Raw genomic sequence first — 20,268 nt, 5'->3', positions numbered from 1 at the left:
AATACATTTGAAGACGGTGCTTTCGCGTTGCAGTGTGGACAGTGAAAACGGAGACTTTCGGAGACGCATGTTAGTCATGTGATGCAGTCATGTGACCAATTAAACAAAGATAGCGGAGGGCATTATACAGCAGTTGTTTTGTCTGACAGCCCTATTAAAGATTAATATCAGTCTGCTCCAGAGAGCTTTTCTTCTAATTCTTTAACTCTCACTCGCTTTTGCAACTTTGTACTTTTGTGTTACTCGCAGCAACAACTCCACCTCATTGTGAGTCCATTTAAAAAACTCAGGAAAGTAAATAAGCGGCAGACAGAAATGAGGCCGGTCGAATCTTCTTGCGTTTCACGCATGCGTAAGACTGGAACATAAGTGTTTTCTGGCCGTTTCAATGTGGACGCACAACTCTGTGAAAACAACTGAAAACACTAGTGTGGACGCGGAGCGCTTTCAGACGAAAATGCCGTTTTCGTATCTATCCGGGCCAGTGTGGACGTAGCCTAAGTTCATGAATGTTTCACTTGTTGTTTCAGAGGTTTCTGCAGAACTGCAGCATGAATGATGTTTGATGACATTTTGTGTAATATTTTAACGTTTGATTATGATCTATATCAGGGGTCGGCAACCTTTCTGATGACGAGTGCATCTAAAATTTCCTCAGAAGTCAGTGTGCCATATGATTGCATTAGCAATAAATGTAATAACGCTCTACATGAACAGTTACACACTATATAGAACAACCCTATAGGATTATGTGTTTGCAGATGTTGGCAGCTGTCAGCGAATAGTTATCAGCTATTTTGAAACAAAAAAAGACTTTTTATCCATAACAGCAAATGAAATGTACAACAGAAAATACAAATGCTATTTATGGTCTCCTCACAACAATGATAAGAAAAATAAACTGGGCCAATATGGCATGTTTGTTAATACAGAGACACACATGTTAATGTGATCTCTGGTCTCCCACTCAGAGACACAGGTCTCCCAGTGTCCAGCATTCAGACGGATACCTGAGGACTCATGTGAGTGTATAAACACCTTTCATTGCTTATACCGTTACAAAAAATAAATAAATAATAATAATTCATCAGCCCATAAAAACTAAAAATCACCATCGGCCCACCGAGCAAATGCCCCGTACGCCCGATGGCCAGTCCAGCTATGGTTGTGCCATCAGTTCACCCTTCGCGTGCCAGCTGTGGCATGCGTGCCTAGGGTTGACGACCCCTGGCATAGACAAATGAATTAAAAGGCACCGGGTTGCCAGGTTTTCCTTCATCCCCTATTTGCATGCAGCATCTAGCGTCCCTACTACCGAACTGCCAGTTTCTCCGCTTCTATCACTGCAAGCAGCAGCAAACCCTTCTAGCACAGTGGTGTCAGGCTCTTGCTATATCTGCCATGTGCAAACCGCAGTGACAAGCGTCTTACCCCTGAGTTGCCAGTTCCTGTCCATCCAGCATGCCTTGGCCACCGACACACTTATCTCTGTGTTCAAAATGCAAATCCTCTTGGATTTATAAACCAATATGGCAAAAATCACAAAACCCGTTTGTGGGTCCAGAGTGTTCGGGTGGTGGTGGGGGCTCCTCTGGCATTGCATGCTGTAGTTTTTAACTGTGGACCCTCAAGATGTCTTAAGATGATGTCTTCAGCTCATTGAAAGAACTACAGAAAAAAACAACCAGAATATTCTGAATATTTCTCTTTTATACTCTTTTGCACATCTGCCTCCCTCTCTCTCACCTCCTATCTGGACATCCAATCATCATCATTTATACAGAATCACCTGATATCTAGCCACACCCTATACTCTCACCTTACCCACTTTTAACTAAGGCACAAATTACGTCATGAAAAACCACTTCATTACATTTGTCTTATTTTCCACGTGACATAGAAAATTCCATTACATATGAACATCCAGTCACATACATACGGGCATGGAATGATTGGAACGCCTGAAATCAGTGATTTGTATGGGTAAGTTAATATGTTTGGCAATATAGACACATCTGTGCGTGTGTGCTGATTGTACAGGTTAGAGACTGCACAGCTTGCCTCACAGGTCTGTGAAGGCAGGCGTACTGTTCCCTGTTCAATTCAATTTATTTATTTACACAGCGCCAAATCACAACAACAGTCGCCTCAAAGAGCTTTATATTGTAAGGTCGACCCTAGAATAATACATGCAGAGAAAAACCCAACACTCAAGTGACCCCCAATAAGCAAGCACTTTGGCGACAGTGGGAAGGAAAAACTCCCTTTTTACAGGAAGAAACCTCCAACAGACCCAGGCTAAAGGAGGGGCGGAGCCATCTGCTGTGATTGGCTGGAGTTAGGGGAGGAAGACAGGACAAAGACACGCTGTGGAAGAGAGACAGAGATTAATAATAACTAACAATTAAAGGCAGAGAGGTGTTTTCATTTATTGCCTATAATAAAAACAAACCTTGTATATGTGCTGTTTGTTTGTTTACTGTCTCGTAACCCCTCTCTTAGGATAACAGCAGGAACAGGTGATATATGGGTGTGATGTGTCCCTGCAGCTTTACTGTAGAGCTCCTCTAAGGAGTGAAGAGCACAGCCAATGTGCTGTGTTGATGACCCCGAGCAGTGTAGCAAAAGACAGCGCTCCAAAATGATAAATAAATACATAAATATATTTGGTTCATTTTAAAGACAAACCTAGTGAGCAGCTGAAGGGTCTGCACATGACAGATTTAGCCGAAGCATGGTGGAGCTCGTTGGGAACAGGAGACTGGTCAGCCTTAGCCGAGATATCTAATGGAAACATTGTGATTGGGATGGTGATCAATCAGGTGTATAGAGAGGCTGCAAGAAGTGTTGTTTATTTCACTTATCACAAAACGGCAGAGGCTAGAATCCTTTATTCATATTTATATTTTGAATAGTAGAATATTTGAGCTTCTTTATTGTTTTTGTACAAGCAAGGTATAGTGTACATTCTTTAGGCAATGCAGAGTCCCCTCAAACCAAAAACAGACAGTTGTACATCCTGCTGCTGCTTGTACATTCACACACAGCCACAGTCGTCACATTTGTGGGTTACGTTATACAGACGTCTTTGTACATTGCTGACTGTTTGATATAAAAGCCAAAATGAAACAGAAACTGGTACTGTTTTTTTCTTTCTGTATTCAAGGGTAACAGGGTAAGACATAAGGTAATATCTGCCCACAGATATTACCTGCATTCATTATCTCATGATAATTAATACAGATGCAATTTATACAATGTATTTGCATAAAATCCATCTTAGGGAAAAAGCTTGACATAGATTGACTGTCATCACTATAAAGAAACATAACCTCATATTAATTTAAATTGATTTATTTAATAAAAATCAAAATGCAGAAGCAATGTGTAAAAAGTTAAGTATACTCGAGCTTGTAGAACGACCTAAGCAGCGCTCTAGAGTGTGTCCACAACTCTGAGTCTCCGTGTGGTCATCAGCTGACACACATCGTGCCCCTATCGTGTGTCCCAATCAGAGATAGTCAGGGGCGGGACCTCTGTGATTGGCCGTGGTCCTTTTGTGTGTATTTGAAAGTGCAGGCAGATAGAGAGGTGAGTAGTTTGAATAAAGCGATATCGATTCATTAAATCCTGAATCGACTTTTAAATATAAATGTCGAAACACCAGAATCTCAGGTTAAAGCTCTCAAAACTATTTCAACAACCACCAAACAGTAAATGAGAGCAGGGCCCTATTTCAGGAAGCCGGTTTAGAAAACTCAGAGTGAAAAACGATACTCAGGGTTGAGTAACCCCGAACTGTCCAACTCGGAATATTCGGTTTCAGAAAGGCTGATAACAATTAGTTCAGTCAACGCGGAGTTGCTTTAACCCCAAGTTAAGCGCGCGCACGAGGATACATAAAGCCCTGATTAGTGGAGCACAGATTAAGCGAGTCACCATGGAGACGGAGGGAAAGAAGGCGCGGTCAATGTATCTTACAGCGCTTGAGGCCGAAATTCTGATGGCAGCATATGCCGATAACATGCAAATTTCTCAGAAAAAAAGTAACACAGCCTCAGCTGCAAAAGAAAGTGAGCATGCATGGCAAAACATAGCCGACAGAGTCAATGCGTGAGTGTTAATTTAAACATTGATCTAGGGATTTCCACCCATTTAACACGTTATTTTATTATATTTTATTTTGTGATGTGATGTGAGCACAGGTCTAACCCAACAGGCCCCAAACGTTCCTGGCAGCAAGTAAAAATGAAATATAAAAATATAGTCCAAACAGGTAAGGTGTAATTGTATTATGAGCCATAGTGCTTGGTCTGTTTGTCCGATGTAAATCGATTGCAGTTAGAGGCTACATTAATTTCCGCTCTGTAAGCACTTATTGAAATTATCTGAGCACATTACAAGTACATATTTGCTTACTCTGTATGCTCAAATGTGACCCGTTATAGCCAACAGAAAAAAAGCGGAGGCCCGAAAAACAGGTGGGGGTCCTCCACCACCACCACTCACAGAGGCTGAGCAGTTGGCTTCCACATTTGTGATAATGTTGGCAGCATCACATATGATCTTCACAGTGCAGAGAACACAAATTAGCATCCATTACTATAATGAAATGATTTGTTAGTTTGAAATGCTACAGGGAACTATGTACCTGTACATTAATGCTGTGGAAAGACTTCCTGTTCACATAGTCTCCTTCATTTACTGAAGGAGCAATGATTGGAATGTGAGTGCCATCTCTACAGCCAATCACGCCTGGGAACCGTGAGAATAAATGTAAAATTTAAGTAGTAGTTCAAGTATCACCACATCATGAATTAAGTTTCGTTCATCCTGATACCTGCAATTTTGTGGCATCCCTCTTTGATAAATCTTGTGGGTCTATGACCGGGGAACACCACAGACGAGTACAGGAGACGTTTCAGTGCAACTGTAACATTCCTGACTGCCCGACAGACGGTAGCCTTGGAAACGTGCTCAGCGTCACCAATATTATACAGAAAGCTCCCGTTTGCAAAAAACCGAAGTGCGATACAAATAATATGTACAGAACTGAGAGCATGTCCGCGATGTGTCACATGAGCAATATTAGGCCTGAGGATGTTATTCAAATAAATTATAGATTGTGCTGGAAAACGGTAACGTTCACACAGGAAATCATCAGGAAATGATAAAATGTCCGAACGCGCTCTAATCACTCTCTCCCGGCGGAGAGCTCTGCGGAGAATTTGGGCTTCAACATCTACTGGCTCTTCAAGGAAGGAGCACGCCATGTCTGACACTTCCTACAGTCAGGTTTCCGACAAAGAGGCGGCGAACGTCAGGGTTAGTTGAAGTAAACCTGCTAGGGGGCAGGTTAACTTCACGGAGTGTGTCGTCATAGTAACTCAGAATTAATCTAAACTCGCTTTGTGAAACCGAAAACCCAGAGTTTTCGTTAACTCAGGGTATACTTACTCAGAGTTTGCACTAAACCGGCTTCCTGAAATAGGGCCCTGGTAACGGACTCCACACAAAGACGTAAACACAGCGTGGACCCCACGCATCAGAATCAGCTTTCTCTTTCTCGACTTTCTCACCTGACGGCCCGAACACGGACAGGCCGTCGGGGCTGAAAGCCGGCAGCTCACCGACTCTGATGCGTCGGGTCTGCTCTGTGTTTACGTCTTTTTGTGCTCGATTCTGATGCTGCAGGTTTTATTTCTCTCCAACCAAAATTCACTGAACCAGCAGCAAAAGAAGCAGCAAACTATGTTTCACATTTGATAAATGTCGTCATTAATTCCCTCTGACCTTTGCTGTTTTGCTTCCAGCACACAGCTCTCTCTCTGTACTTCAGGAACAGTTTCCCGTCTCAAATCTCTGTTTTCTGCATTCATTGGCTTATTACCCACCGTCTACCGTTGTTTACAGCGCTGTCTTTTTCTTTTTTGTTAATTAAATGTCCTCGGACAAGAAAGACTCATTTCTGCTGTTCAATACTGAAGAAATTTATACTTTTTAAAATTATGCAAAATTGCAGAATATTTTTAAGGTTATCTGCTATAAAAAGCCAGGTCAGGAAAATCTCCTTCGATTTCTGTTTTATTCTCAGTTACTTTGACACAAAGGCATCTGCTGTGATGTTCAGACCTCTGATGAAGTCTCACAGTGTCAGTTCTGATAAATGATCAGAATTATAATATTTCTGACTATTTGAGGCAAAACTGAATCGAATCGAATGGATTACAGAAATCAGTGACGATACGCAGCCCCAGTGAGCAGCCTAGGCCCGACAGAAGCAGATGTAGCTGTCAGTAATGAGGAAAGATGAAAAGAACAATTGATAACTTATTTGTTAAGGCCTGATCCGTCTGAAATTCATAGCCAGCTCTGACACGGAGCCATCAGCCCCTGAATGCTGAAAAAGCAGCAGTGTATCCAGAAACACATTATATGCTGCGATAAATGTGTCCCCTCCCCCCGCTGCCTTTCAGCAGCAAACAGGTCGTCAGAGGAGCCGATGTGATGATTAAGTTTAACATTGTCTACAATATTGCCGAAGAGCGTCAACGCTCTTTAAACACAAGCACTTTTTCAGTAACGTTGTGTTGACAAGATTGTTAGTTAATCATTTACAAATCAGTGTTGTCTGTATAGACAGCAATTCCCCCCCCCCCCAAAAAAGTGCACATGTAAAACTGCGGTGTTAAGCGATGCGGTTGAAAAATTTGGGTGCGCCTAACGTTGGTGCTGGTGCGCCTTGCAACCGTGGCAAAAAGAGTTAGTCTAGAGCTTTGCCTAAGCAACCAAAGACGTTAGTAATCTTTTGTGTGTCACGTCATCAGTCACTCAGGTGTCTCGTTGTCCTTCACACAGCTGCTTCCATGCTTTGTCGGTTATGAACAGCTCTCTTAAGGTCCACTACAGCATTTCACCCAGCTTGAGGTGGGACTGGGCCATTGCAACACCTTCACATTTGCTTTGTCACATTTTACTCTAGAATACTTTGGTATACCGAGGAGTTTACTCAATGATTGCAAGGTGCCCAGGTCTTGTTGCTGCACAAGAAGCCAACGAGTTAGTTCAGATGCAGTTTTGCAAAGCTAAGCCATGCTGGTATATTCTTTTTAGGCTCTTTTTCTCAGAAACAAATGCAAAGATGCCATACTTGTTCCATGTTTTTTCTTACTGTATTATATTTAACGTGGCTAACTGAGGCACGTGGAGTCTGAGTGTAGCTCTGAGTATTGCAAGAGCTGGAATGAATTTGCTGAGACATCCACTGAGACGAGACGACAGGAAACTGCCATGAATGTTTTCCACTTGTGAAAAGTCTTTGTCACTGTAGAATGATGGATTTGAAACTGTTTGGAAATGCTCTTATGAGCCTTGTGGGCAATAATTGCTTTTTAGGTAACTGCTGATGTCTTTTCTCCATGGCAGTGAAGATACTAGATAACTGAGTGCTCCAGATCCACAAACTGCTAAAACTTTTCCTTTTCTAGAGGTGATCAAATCTACTGATAATCAATAATCACTGATTATGCTCATGCAGGATAAATAGGTGTATTTACCCACTTAATTCCTACAGGAAACAGTAGTTAATTTTTCACACATGCTTCTGCGTTTGGGCTGAATTTATATTAAGTGAATAATGATGTTGGAACATGTCATGGTTTGTTGTTCCTCTGAGGTTATATTTACCTCATTTTAAAATGTGATGACGGATCATTTCGGGTTGCTGTAGCTCAGGAGGTGGTGCAGGTCATCTACTAATTGAAATGTTCATGGTTCAATCGCTGGCTGTCTGCCGAATATCGTTGGGCGAGATACTAGCCCCGAGCTGCTCTCCGGGGAATCCACCGAGTATGAATGTGTGCGATTGTTAGATCGAACACAACCCCCAGAAAGAAGTGCTTGTACAAATGGATGAATGAGGCAAGTTGTATAAAGCGCTGTGAGTGCTGGGATAAAGTAGAAAAGTGCTATATAGGAATGAGTTAATTTACCATTAAATTTTGGTAATAAACAAGAATAATCTGCTCAAAATACTGTGATTCTGAGCTGAGAGTCGAAACACGACTGAGCCCACAAAGTGAAACCTACGTAACTTAATTCTACATAAACGAGGGTTTTTTTCATACATGGGTTTGGTGTAGAAAATGTAACTAGACATCGGCAGTGCCCTGTGGTGAAACTCGGGGTACTAGTAGCAGATACAGGTATGTTCAGAGGTTTACATACAGCCATCATGTGCATGAACGTTACATTTATTTTGGGCCTTTAAAGTTTAAAAAAAATAAGAATGAGGTGAAAAAGTTTGAATTTGTTTTGGATTTTCTCTCATCCATGCTGGGTCAAAAGTATACGTACATGCAGGCTCTCTCACTCTCTATACATAATGTTTAATAACTTATGCTGATTATAGATTATAGATTAATAGTATTCAGATTGATTGATCAATACTCACAAATTTAAAGGAACTCACTAAAGCGCAAAGGACTGTAGATTTACACACCATCTTACAATGCTGTGATGGCAGACATTCCCCAACTCTGTGAATGGTACTCATGGCCACTGATCAATGGTTGTTGATTAGCGGTCATGGCAATTTGCATACTAATGGTCATAAGCTGACCTCCCAGCCCAGTGTTCATTCAGTGCTGCTGGTGTCAGTCACTGTGCAAATGTCCTGTTTCTAAGGTTGGAAACCTGCAGTCAGCTGAGACTGAAGAAGTCACCTGATGATGACGAAACGTTTCTCCCACTGAAAACTCTGCGGCCAGACTTTTTGGGATTTCTTTAGCTGGATGATTGAGCATGAAGACAGACAACATCAAGTAATGTTTCATCTACTTCTGGAATAGCTTTCCTCAGCATGTTTGGGCCTAGCATAGGTCCATGCCAGGAAAGCAACCAATTTAAATGAACTTGACTAATTGTGGCAAGAAGAGTGATCAAATATTCAGCTGGAATTTCACCAGAGGTTTGTTGATGGCTACCAAAAACATCTAGTGACCCACAATGTCATGAAAGTATGTAAACTTTTGCCCACAACTGTGTCTGGATGTGACTCATGTGTAAGATTGGAAATAAGATTTTTACTGTGCAAAACAAACATCATTCCTCTAATTTAACAATGAGGAAACTGATTTAGTTTCATGAACTAAGCGGCAATACACGTTACTATATATTGTGTTTCAAAATATCAACAGTAAACCATGAAGAAACTCTGCAGACTCTGGGGCACGACTAGGTACTGAAAATGTATCTGGTGTGAACATCTTTTTATTGTAATAATAAAAGCCTACATACACATGGATAATATTGGTTTTTGTGTTGCAGCTAGATGAGTTTGAGCAACAGAACAATCTTAACAACTCACTACAATTCATCAGCTATACAGGATGAGGTCCGGGCTGGGCTGAGGGAGTTGATCTGTGAGGTCAGTTTGTGGGTTAAATGTAAACAGGCTGCTCCTGGGCGGTCAGCAGGCGATACATAGCAGCAGGCATGGTCTTCATATGAATCTAAAGCAGACAGAACAGAACAAAGTAATCATCATGGAATTCTGATATAAAGGTTCTTATTTATATCATTACATATCTAATGGTATAATGGTATGTAATAGAAATTCGGGTAGGAAAGGGTGCCCAAGAATCAGAGATGCCTGAAGCCCTGAAACGATTGTCAAGAACCGTGCAGAAGTAATAAAAGGGGCTACATCCTGACATCAAGCCACTCGTGGACCACAAACAACATCAGACTACGGAGTGGTAAATGGACTGGTTCTTATATAGCACATTTCTACTCTGAGCAAAGCGCTTTATACAACTAATTCATTCACCCAATTACTTCCCATTCACACAGGCACTTATTCTACACTGTTAAGTGCTCACTGTCTAACATTCATACGCATTCACATTCCGATGGATGCATCGGAGAGCAACATAGGGTTAATATCTTGCCCAAGGATATTTGGCTGGTGGAGCCTGGGATCGAACCTTCCAGTTAGCAGCTGACCTGCTCCACCACCTGAGCTACAGCCACCCCACAAAGACTGTTGTTCAATTGTCCAAAGTCCTCTTTTCAGATAAAATTAAATTTTGGATTTTAATTGGAAGTCAAGGTTGTAAAAAAGGCACATGAAAGTCCCACCCACAGTGTCCTAAAGCTACTGTCAAATGGCACTGTTGTTGACCGTGACCACATGGGGTCTTGGAGTAAAAGGAATAGGAGAAACACCTGACCCAACGATACAGACCAGCTGAAGGCTGCTATCAGAGCAACATGGGCCTCATTAACAACCTCATAAACCACCATAAGTTGGTCAACAACAACACCTACACCAGAATGCTGTTTATAGACTTCAGTTCAGCGTTCAATACAATCCACCCCTCACAACTCATCAGGAAACTGACAGACCTGGGCATCAGTTCCCTCATCTGCAAATGGTTACTGGACTTCCTGACCAACCGCCCCCAACATGTCCGGTTGGATAACCGCTGCTCATCTACAATCACGATGAACACCGGTGTACCACAAGGCTGTGTGATGAGCCCTTTCCTCTACTCCCTCTTCACCCACGACTGCAGACCTGCTGATGGTTCCAACACCATCATTAAGTTTGCAGATGACACCACGGTGATTGGCCTCATCAGTGACAACGATGAGGCCGCCTACAGGGAGGAGGTGGATCGTCTGGCTGAGTGGTGCGACACAAACAACCTGCTGCTCAACACCGAGAAGACCAAGGAGCTCATCGTGGACTACAGGAGGAATGCTGACCCACATCCACCCATCCACATTAAGGGGACGGCTGTGGAGCGTGTGAGCAGCTTCAAGTTCCTGGGAGTCCACATCTCCGAGGATCTCACCTGGACGACCAACTGCTCCAAGCTGGTCAAGAAGGCTCACCAGCGCCTCTTCTTCTTGAGGACTCTGAGGAAGAACCACCTGTCCTCAGACATCCTGGTGAACTTCTATCGTTGCACCATCGAGAGCATCCTGACCAACTGTATAACAGTCTGGTACGGGAACTGCTCTGCCTCGGACCGGAAGGCGTTGCAGAGGGTCGTGAAAACTGCCCAGCGCATCGCCGGAGCACCACTTCCTGCCATAAAGGACATCTACAGGAAGCGGTGTCTGAAAAGGGCTGGGAAAATCATCAAAGACCCCAGTCACCCATCACATGGACTCTTCACCCTCCTGCCCTCTGGGAGGTGCTACAGGAGCCTCCGGACTAAGACCACCAGGTACCAGAACAGCTTCTTCCCCACAGCTGTCAGACTCCTGAACTCTGCCTCCTGACATCTGACCCACGTTAACACATGGACTGAACATACACACACACACAATGGACAACTGTACCCTCAAACACACAATAATAACATGGACTGAACCATCACTCACAACCACCAGCACTTTATATACCTCTGTAGAAATTATCCACATATCTCACTGATCTTAACTGCACTACTGTAAATGCTGTATAGACAATCATACTGTGTACAACACGATAATTATAATTCTACAACTGTTTATAACTTGCATATTTCATATTTCTGTATAGTTTTCATGTTTATATCCTGTTCATAGCCTGTACATACTTATAGTTATAGCATATTCATAACATACTTCATACCGTGTACATTATAACATACCGTAATAGACCCATTTCTGTAATATACTCACATATCTATATTATTGCTAATATATATTGTAATATATCTATATCACTAAAGCACTTCTGGATCGATGCAAACTGCATTTTGTTGCCTTGTAAGTACATGTCACAAGTGTGACATGTGCAATGACAATAAAGTTGAATTCTATTCTATTCTATTCGAATGCATCTAATGCATCACTCTGTAGCGTTCACTTACATCTGTAACTAAAAACAGACCTGCAATAGAACCGTATCTAGGAGCAGCGTTGTGGGCTCAAATTGCTCTCATAAATATTTTGTACTTTTAAATCAAATGCTTAGTTGTGAAGTTTTGTAACCTTGAAAACCAAAATATCTGAATTTTTGATGTTTGTGCATCGATTGATGAGAATTTGTGTTTGTAAAAAAATATTTACACAAGTTAGTTTTTTCCCGTTAAGGTCTGGTTACAGATACAAAGCAAAAAAAGAGCAGCTGTGTCCCAAAACCGCATCCTTTGGAGGACCCGGCCTTCGCGGTCTATGTGGGCCGCGTCCTTCGAAGGCCGGAAGTGCGAGGCTGTGAAATTGGACGGTCTAGCCTTCAGATTTGCGTCACCGCTGTCTCGGAGGAGTTTAATAACAGGACACTGGCGTAAATTCTCGACCATCTCACACTTCTGTTTAATCAGTTAATCAGAAAACGATGTGCTGGAAGTTTGCTGCTTTTGCCAGCTCTAGTGACCCTTGACCTCCTGGTCAGCTATCGAGCTGGTGGGTAACAACGTCTCCGAAAACGTTGCAGGACTTTGGCAAATATGTGATATCTTAATAAACCGAGCAGATATTTGAAGTTTACACAGCTACATTCTCAAAATATGTTAAAAGTTTAATAAGAGTAATATTAAAACTAAGGAGCTGCCGCCATTGTTGGAATCCTGAATCCTGCAACACGTTCTCACTCCAAAAGCGTAATATTTTATGCTAGGTGACAAATCGTCAACATATTACGCTTCCAGGCACCCGACACATCCCTAAATGACGAGATCAGAAAAATGAGGAAACATGAGAACCATTTGGAATCTACACGTTCATTCATTTTACTTCAATCACTTTGGAAAACACTATTTGAAGTCATTAAAGTGCTTGTTAAGGTTACGGATAAGGTTAGGGTTTGACCCAATTTGACCCATTCCAGTTTTTGTGTTGACCAAAGTACTGAAGGTTTATGACTTTTCCTTATCTGGGGTCATGAACTGGTGTGTAAAATATGGACACTTTGGTCCTGGGATGTCTTTGCAGTGTTTGTATACAAAGATGATGTTGCAGGTCATTTTGACCCGCACACTTTTATGCAAGTAAAAAGCTGTTCAGATCCAAAATAAACATTTGTCTTTGATGTACTTTGTTTTGACTGCCTCTGAATATACATCAGACCCAGGTGTGTATGTGAGAAACTTTCTCTCCCCTGTTCTTGTCACTGTTCTCGTGTCATTTCAACACACCTAAAATGAGCTCCTGAAGGATGACGACTGAAGAAGCTTTATCACTGCTTTTGAACTGGGATAGTGATGAAGAAGAAGGTGTTTCAGAGACAGAGGATCTTTCAAGACAAAGACTACAACTCGCTCCAAAGGAGGAGTAGACAATCTTGACAAAGTCACAGCAACATACAGCTGCCAGTGCAACACAGCTCGTTGGCCCTTGGTAATTTTCTACAACATTTTGGATGTGTCAGCTTACAATGCCTATGTCCTGTGGACTGAAATCAACCAACACTGGAATGCCAGCGTATTGTACCGACGTCGGCTTTTCCTGGAAGAACTGGGCAAAAGTCTTGTCACTCCCAAGACCCAGAGGCGAGTCAGACCAGCTCGATCTCCAGCAGCAGCAGCTGTCATTGAAAAGGTCAAGTGTGCAGTGGATCCAGTGGATACAGGTGTAAAGAAACAGGAAAGATGCCAGGTCTGTTTAGGTGGACGGCCTTGTCTTGGTAGGTTTACAGTTGTGCCATACTCCTTCCCTTTCTGAATGATGGCTTGAACAGTGCTCCGTGGGATGTTCAAGGCTTGGGAAATCTTTTTGTAGCCTAAGCCTGCTTTAAATGTCTCAATAACTTTATCCCTGACCTGTCTGCTGTGTTCAGGTGACGCAATGAGTTGTTGGCGCTGTCACTTGGTGTTCGCTCGCTCTGTGGTAGAGTATCACTTCCTGTTCCTGCTCAAACACAGTGGTGTTTCTGAGTAGCTTATCTGCTTAGCAATTTAATTAAAAACTTTTAAATACATTCTTCTTTCATAGTATAATCTTCACGTGCTTCATCCGAAGCACACTTTCTGAGTACTCACTACCTAATTTATAGCCAAAGTATTCACTCACTGTCTCTGTACTGTTTCGCTAGCTTAGCTTAGCTCGTAGCCGACTCGTTAGCACCATGGCTACTTCACCTGTCCCTCCTGCACTTTCTTGCTCATTGTGTCAGATGTTTAGTTACTCCTCGACCTCCTTTAGCAGTAATGATATCTCTAACAAATGTAGCATATTTGCAGCGCTGGAGGCCAGGATTACTGAATTGGAGACTCGGCTTCGCACCCTTCATTCACCCGTAGCTAGCCAGGCCCCTGTAGCTGGTGCAGCTGAAGATAGCGTAGGCCCCGCTAGCTGTTCCCCGGCAGATCCCAAGCAGCTGGGGAAAGAGGGCGGCTGGGTCACGGTGAGGAGGAAGCATAGTCCTAAACAGAAGCCCCAGGTACACCACCAACCCGTTCATGTGCAGTGTTGGTCAAGTTACTTGAAAAAAGTAATCAGTAACTAATTACTGATTACTCCCCCCAAAAAGTAATCCCGTTACTTTACTGATTACTTATTTTCAAAAGTAATTAATTACTTAGTTACTTAGTTACTTTTTAAAAACACGATTTACAACCTGAAGAGGTGATAAAGTGATAGATCTTTCAGCCCAATTCTACTTTTTCTACATAATCCATCATACAAAATGTAATCAAATGGAAAAGTCTCTTTTTTTAACTTGTTTTATCAGTTTTAATCTTTTAACTTTATGCATCAAGCAAAACATTTAATTATATGCAACATTCTCTGACTTGAATAAATTAGTTTAACATTTAAACCTATTTTCTGCACATTCCAGCACATAAAATAAAATATTTTTTGTGTTTTCACTCACTCTTTCAAACAGATGCAAGTAAAACGCAGCAGAAAATAAATAAAGTCAAAGACTCAGCGGTCCTTTTGCTCTATTTTCACCTGTAAAGCAGGAGCAGGGTAGGCGGAGGGTTACCCTGGTGTAGGTGTGCTGCGGTCAGTTGAAGAATCCGCGCGAGTGTCTCTGTGAGTTTCCCATCACGTCGTAGCTACTCGGTGCTTGCTCGGAAGTTTAGGGGTTTTTTTCGCTGTAAAAAGAAGTTTTCTTCCCACGCACAGCGGACACTAATGTTTTTGTCACTTTTTATGGAATCAAACTCAAAGTAAGGTCAGTACTTCCACACTTTAAACGCTGCACGCTCATACTCTCTCCCGCACTCGATATATTATCCATTGTTGATCTGCACACAGCTGCTGTCACCAACGTCGCACTCGCTTACGTCACTGTCATGAGACATTCTCGCAAAAAATCACGGCTTTAGTAACGCAGTAACGCAGCGTTCCTACGGGAAAGTAACGGTAATCTAATTACCGATTTTGCAATAGTAATCCCTTACTTTACTCGTTACTTGAAAAAAGTAATCAGATTACAGTAACGCGTTACTTGTAACGCGTTACTGCCCATCTCTGTTCATGTGTCTAACCGTTTTTCCCCACTCGGCGACACACCCGCCGGGGGTCAAACTCTGGTAATTGGCGATTCTGTTCTCAGACATGTGAAGCTAGAGACACCGGCAACCATAGTCAATTGTCTTCCAGGGGCCAGAGCAGGCGACATTGAAGGAAATTTAAGACTGCTGGCTAAGGGTAAACGTAAATTCAGTAAAATCATAATTCACGTCGGCAGTAATGACACCCGGTTACGCCAATCGGAGGTCACTAAAATCAATATTGAATCGGTGTGCAACTTTGCCAAAACAATGTCGGACTCTGTAGTTTTCTCTGGCCCCCTCCCTAATCAGACCAGGAGTGACATGTTTAGCTGCATGTTCTCCTTAAATTGCTGGCTGTCTGAGTGGTGTCCCAGAAACGATGTGTTCTTCATAGATAATTGGCAAACCTTCTGGAGGAAACCTGGTCTTGTTAGGAGAGACGGCATCCATCCCACTTTGGATGGAGCAGCTCTCATTTCTAGAAATATGGACAAATTTATTAAACCCCCCATAATATGACTATCCAGAGTTGGGACCAGGAAGCAGAGTTGCAGTCTTACATGCCTCTCTGCAGCTTCTCTCCTCCTGCTACCCCCCCAAAAACCCATCTCCATAGAGACTGTGTCAGCTTCCAAACAGACAAAAAACAAACTAAAAACCAGCAACAAACAACTTAAACATAAACAATTACAAAGAAAGAACAATACAGTATCCACATCTGAACCAAAGAGTAAAACAGTGAAATGTGGATTATTAAATATTAGGTCTCTCTCCTCCAAGTCTCTGTTAGTACATGACTTAATAATTGATCAACAAATTGATTTACTCTGCCTTACAGAAACCTGGTTGCAGCAGGATGATTATGTTAGTTTAAATGAATCAACACCCCCGAGTCATTCTAACTACCAGAAACCTCGAAGCACAGGCCGAGGGGGAGGTGTGGCAGCAATTTTTCACACCAGCCTATTAATTAATGAAAGACCAAGACAGACTTTTAATTCATTTGAAAGCCTGATGCTTAACCTTGTCCACCCCAGCTGTAAAACTCAGAAACCAGTCTTACTTGTTATCATCTATCGTCCACCTGGGCCTTACACAGAGTTTCTGTCTGATTTCTCAGACTTTATATCTAATTTAGTTCTGAGCTCAGATAAAATAATTATTGTGGGTGATTTTAACATCCATGTAGATGCTAAAAATGACAGCCTCAACATGGCATTTAATCTGTTATTAGACTCAATTGGCTTCTCTCAAAATGTAAAAGAACCCACCCACCACTTTAATCACACTCTAGATCTTGTTTTAACATATGGCATAGAAACTGAACATTTAACAGTGTTTCCTGAAAACCCTCTGCTGTCTGATCATTTCCTGATAACATTTACATTTACAATAATTGATTACACAGCGGTGAAGAGTAGACTTTATCACAGTAGATGTCTTTCTGAAAGCGCTGTAACTAAGTTTAAGAATATAATCCACCCACTGTTATCATCTTCAATGCCCTGTACCAACACAGAGCAGAGCAGCTATCTGAACGCTGCTCCAACAGAGGTCGATTATCTTGTTAATAATTTCACCTCCTCACTACGTACGACTCTGGATACTGTAGCTCCTGTGAAAACTAAGGTCTCTAATCAGAAGTACCTGACTCCGCGGTATAATTCTCAAACACGTAGCCTAAAGCAGATGACTCGTAATCTGGAGAGGAAATGGCGTGTCACAAATTTAGAGGATCATCATTTAGCCTGGAGAAATAGTTTGCTGCTTTATAAGAAAACCCTCCACAAAGCCAGAACATCTTACTATTCATCACTGATTGAAGAAAATAAGAACAACCCCAGGTTTCTCTTCAGCTCTGTAGCCAGGCTGACAAAAAGTCAGAGCTCTGTTGAGCCAACCATCCCTTTAACGTTAACTAGTAATGACTTCATGAACTTCTTCACAAATAAAATTTTTATCATTAGAGAAAAAATTACCAATAATCATCCCACAGATGTAATATTATCTACAGCTACTCTTAGTACCATTGATGTTAAGTTAGACTCTTTTTCTCCAATTGATCTTTCTGAGTTAACTTCAATAATTACTTCCTCCAAACCATCAACCTGTCTTTTAGACCCCATTCCTACAAAACTGCTCAAAGAAGTCCTGCCATTAATTAATTCTTCGATCTTAAATATGATCAACCTATCTCTAATAATCAGCTATGTACCACAGGCCTTCAAGCTGGCTGTAGTTAAACCTTTACTCAAAAAGCATCTCTAGACAGGCAGAGCCTTCAGTTTTCAGGCCCCTCTTCTGTGGAACCAGCTTCCAGTTTGGATTCAGGAGACAGACACTATCTCTACTTTTAAGATTAGGCTTCAAACTTTCCTTTTTGCTAAAGCATATAGTTAGGGCTGGACCAGGTGACCCTGAATCCTCCCTTAGTTATGCTGCAATAGACGTAGGCTGCCGGGGGATTCCCATGATGCATTGAGTTTTTCCTTTCCAGTCACCTTTCTCACTCACTATGTGTTAACAGACCTCTCTGCATTGAATCATATCTGTTATTAACCTCTGTCTCTCTTCCACAGCATGTCTTTATCCTGTCTTCCTTCTCTCACCCCAACCGGTCGCAGCAGATGGCCCCGCCCCTCCCTGAGCCTGGTTCTGCCGGAGGTTTCTTCCTGTTAAAAGGGAGTTTTTCCTTCCCACTGTCGCCAAAGTGCTGCTCATAGGGGGTCATATGATTGTTGGGCTTTTCTCTGTATCTATGAAGCGCCTTGAGGCGACTTTTGTTGTGATTTGGCGCTATATAAATAAAACTGAATTGAATTGAATTGAATTCTTTGGACTTCATGGTGTTGTTGCTCCCAATATTCTCTTAGACAACCTCTGAGGCCGTCACAGAGCAGCTGTATTTGTACTGACATTAGATTACACACAGGTGCACTCTATTTAGTCATTAGCACTCATCAGGCAACGTCTATGGGCAACTGACTGCACTCAGACCAAAGGGGCTGAATAATTACGCACACCCCACTTTACAGTTATTTATTTGTAACAAATGTTTGGAATCATGTATGATTTTCCTTCCACTTCTCACGTGTGCACCACTTTGTGTTGGTCTTTCACGTGGAAGTCCAATAACATTGATTCATGTTTGTGGCTGTAATGTGACAAAAAAAAAAAAAGTTCAAGGGGGCCGAATACTTTTGCAAGCCACTGTAGATCATGGAAAGGGAATACCCTTCAATGGTATCCCCTCATGCCTGTGCCCTCTTTCAACAGGACAATGTGCCCTGAGACAAAGCAAAACTGGTTCAGGAATGAGCACAACAGTGAGTCTGAGGTGTTCACTGGCTTCCAAATTCCCCACATTTGACCCCAATCAAGCATCTTTGGGAGGTGCTGGGCAATCCAGTCTGATGCATGGAGGCACCCACCTAGCAGCTTAAAGGACTTAAAGAATCTATTCACTTCAGTTTTATTCAATTTTATTTATTTATACAGTGCTGAATTACAACAACAGTTGGGGTGCTTTATGTTGTAAGGTAGACCCTAAAATAACAGAGAAAAACCCAACAATCATATGACCCCCTGTGAGCAAGCACTGTGGTGACAGTGGGAAGGAAAAACTCCCTTTTAACAGGACGAGTCTGCCATGACCGGTTGTGGTGAGCGAAGGAAGTCAGGATTAAAGACATGCTGTGGCAGAGAGCCAGAGATTAATAATAAGTTATTATTCAATGCAGAGTGGTGTATAACATCTTGGTGCCAGATACTCCATGGCTCAATTGGTGAGAGCTGTTTTGGTAGCAACAGGGGGACTAAAATAATATTAGGCAGGTTGTCATAATGTTATGCCTGATCAGTGTATATAAAGCTTTTTCCCACATACTGATAAAGTACTCTATCCTATAGATGTAAGTGCTGTGTGCACCTTGGATTCATACCTATGATCGATTTAGAATAACCAGTTAACTTTACATGCATGTCGTTGGACCAGGAAGGAAGCCGGAGTACCTATAGGGTGGCTGTAGGAGGCAGAGCAGGTCACCAACTGATCGGAAGGTTGGTGGTTCGATCCCTGGCAGTCTGCATGCCAAGTATTCTTGGGCAAGACACTAACCCCAACTTGCTCTCCGATGCATCCATCGGAGTATGAGTGTACTTAGAAAGCACTGAGTGTAGATTGGGTGAATGAGGCATGTTATATAGAGAGCTTTGAGTACTCCAGGAGAGTAGAAAAGCGCTATATAAGAATCAGTCCATTTACCATAGTACCCAGAGGAAACCCACAAATGCACCACCCAGAAAGGCCTTAGGCACAATAGACTGCAGTGTTTCACTTTTAACTGTTGTGCATCGAAAGATCCTGATTTCCTTGTTATGTATAATGTGATGCAATGTCTTACCTCTCCCACAGCACTGGACAGGATGTGGACAATTTTTTCATGGGGCGTGGCCACCACACTCTGGCTGTTGATCTCGATGATGCGGTGACCAACTCTGACCCCGCCCCGTTCGGCAATGCCCCCACGCATTAGGCTGCAAATCTGTTGAAGAGATGTCACTTTTTCTTTAAAAATAACAAATAAAATCACTCAAGAAATGTAACAAAATTGCAGTTATCATGTAACAGAGCAGACACTACTCACAATGCCATTCTGGACACTGAAACCCAGCTGGTAGCGCAGGTCTGGCCGTCTGATGAGTACAGTAGTCACTGGGGGACATCTCACAATATTCAGCTTGATATGAGACTGGTTCTTCAGACCCTACAGGAAAGAGAAGCAGGAAAGAGCAAGTATTGGGATGAATTAAATTCAGCAGCAAA

The 20,268-nt window shown here is 42.3% G+C and overlaps 1 protein-coding gene across 4 annotated transcripts in view; it reads right to left on the bottom strand.

Moving 5' to 3' along the window:
• Positions 1–9,158: 9,158 nt before the first annotated feature.
• The window catches only part of apba1a (amyloid beta (A4) precursor protein-binding, family A, member 1a), a 220,984-nt gene continuing 209,874 nt past the window's right edge, over positions 9,159–20,268 (bottom strand). For all 4 annotated transcript variants that reach the window (XM_085424281.1, XM_085424279.1, XM_085424282.1 and 1 more), the window contains 3 exons: positions 20,090–20,209; positions 19,847–19,987; positions 9,159–9,512 (listed from right to left, as the gene is read on the bottom strand). In XM_085424281.1, the coding sequence (XP_085280407.1) occupies positions 9,441–9,512; positions 19,847–19,987; positions 20,090–20,209 (333 nt within the window). In that variant the 3' untranslated portion in view covers positions 9,159–9,440. The remainder of the gene's footprint in view (positions 9,513–19,846; positions 19,988–20,089; positions 20,210–20,268) is intronic.

The sequence above is a fragment of the Rhamphochromis longiceps genome, linkage group LG12, assembly GCF_057381845.1.
Source record: "Rhamphochromis longiceps isolate RC_006_pf linkage group LG12, R_longiceps_female_GT1.1, whole genome shotgun sequence".
NCBI lineage: Eukaryota > Metazoa > Chordata > Actinopteri > Cichliformes > Cichlidae > Rhamphochromis > Rhamphochromis longiceps.
Note: the sequence above shows the minus strand (reverse complement) of the source record. Positions and strands in the feature narration are given on the sequence as shown.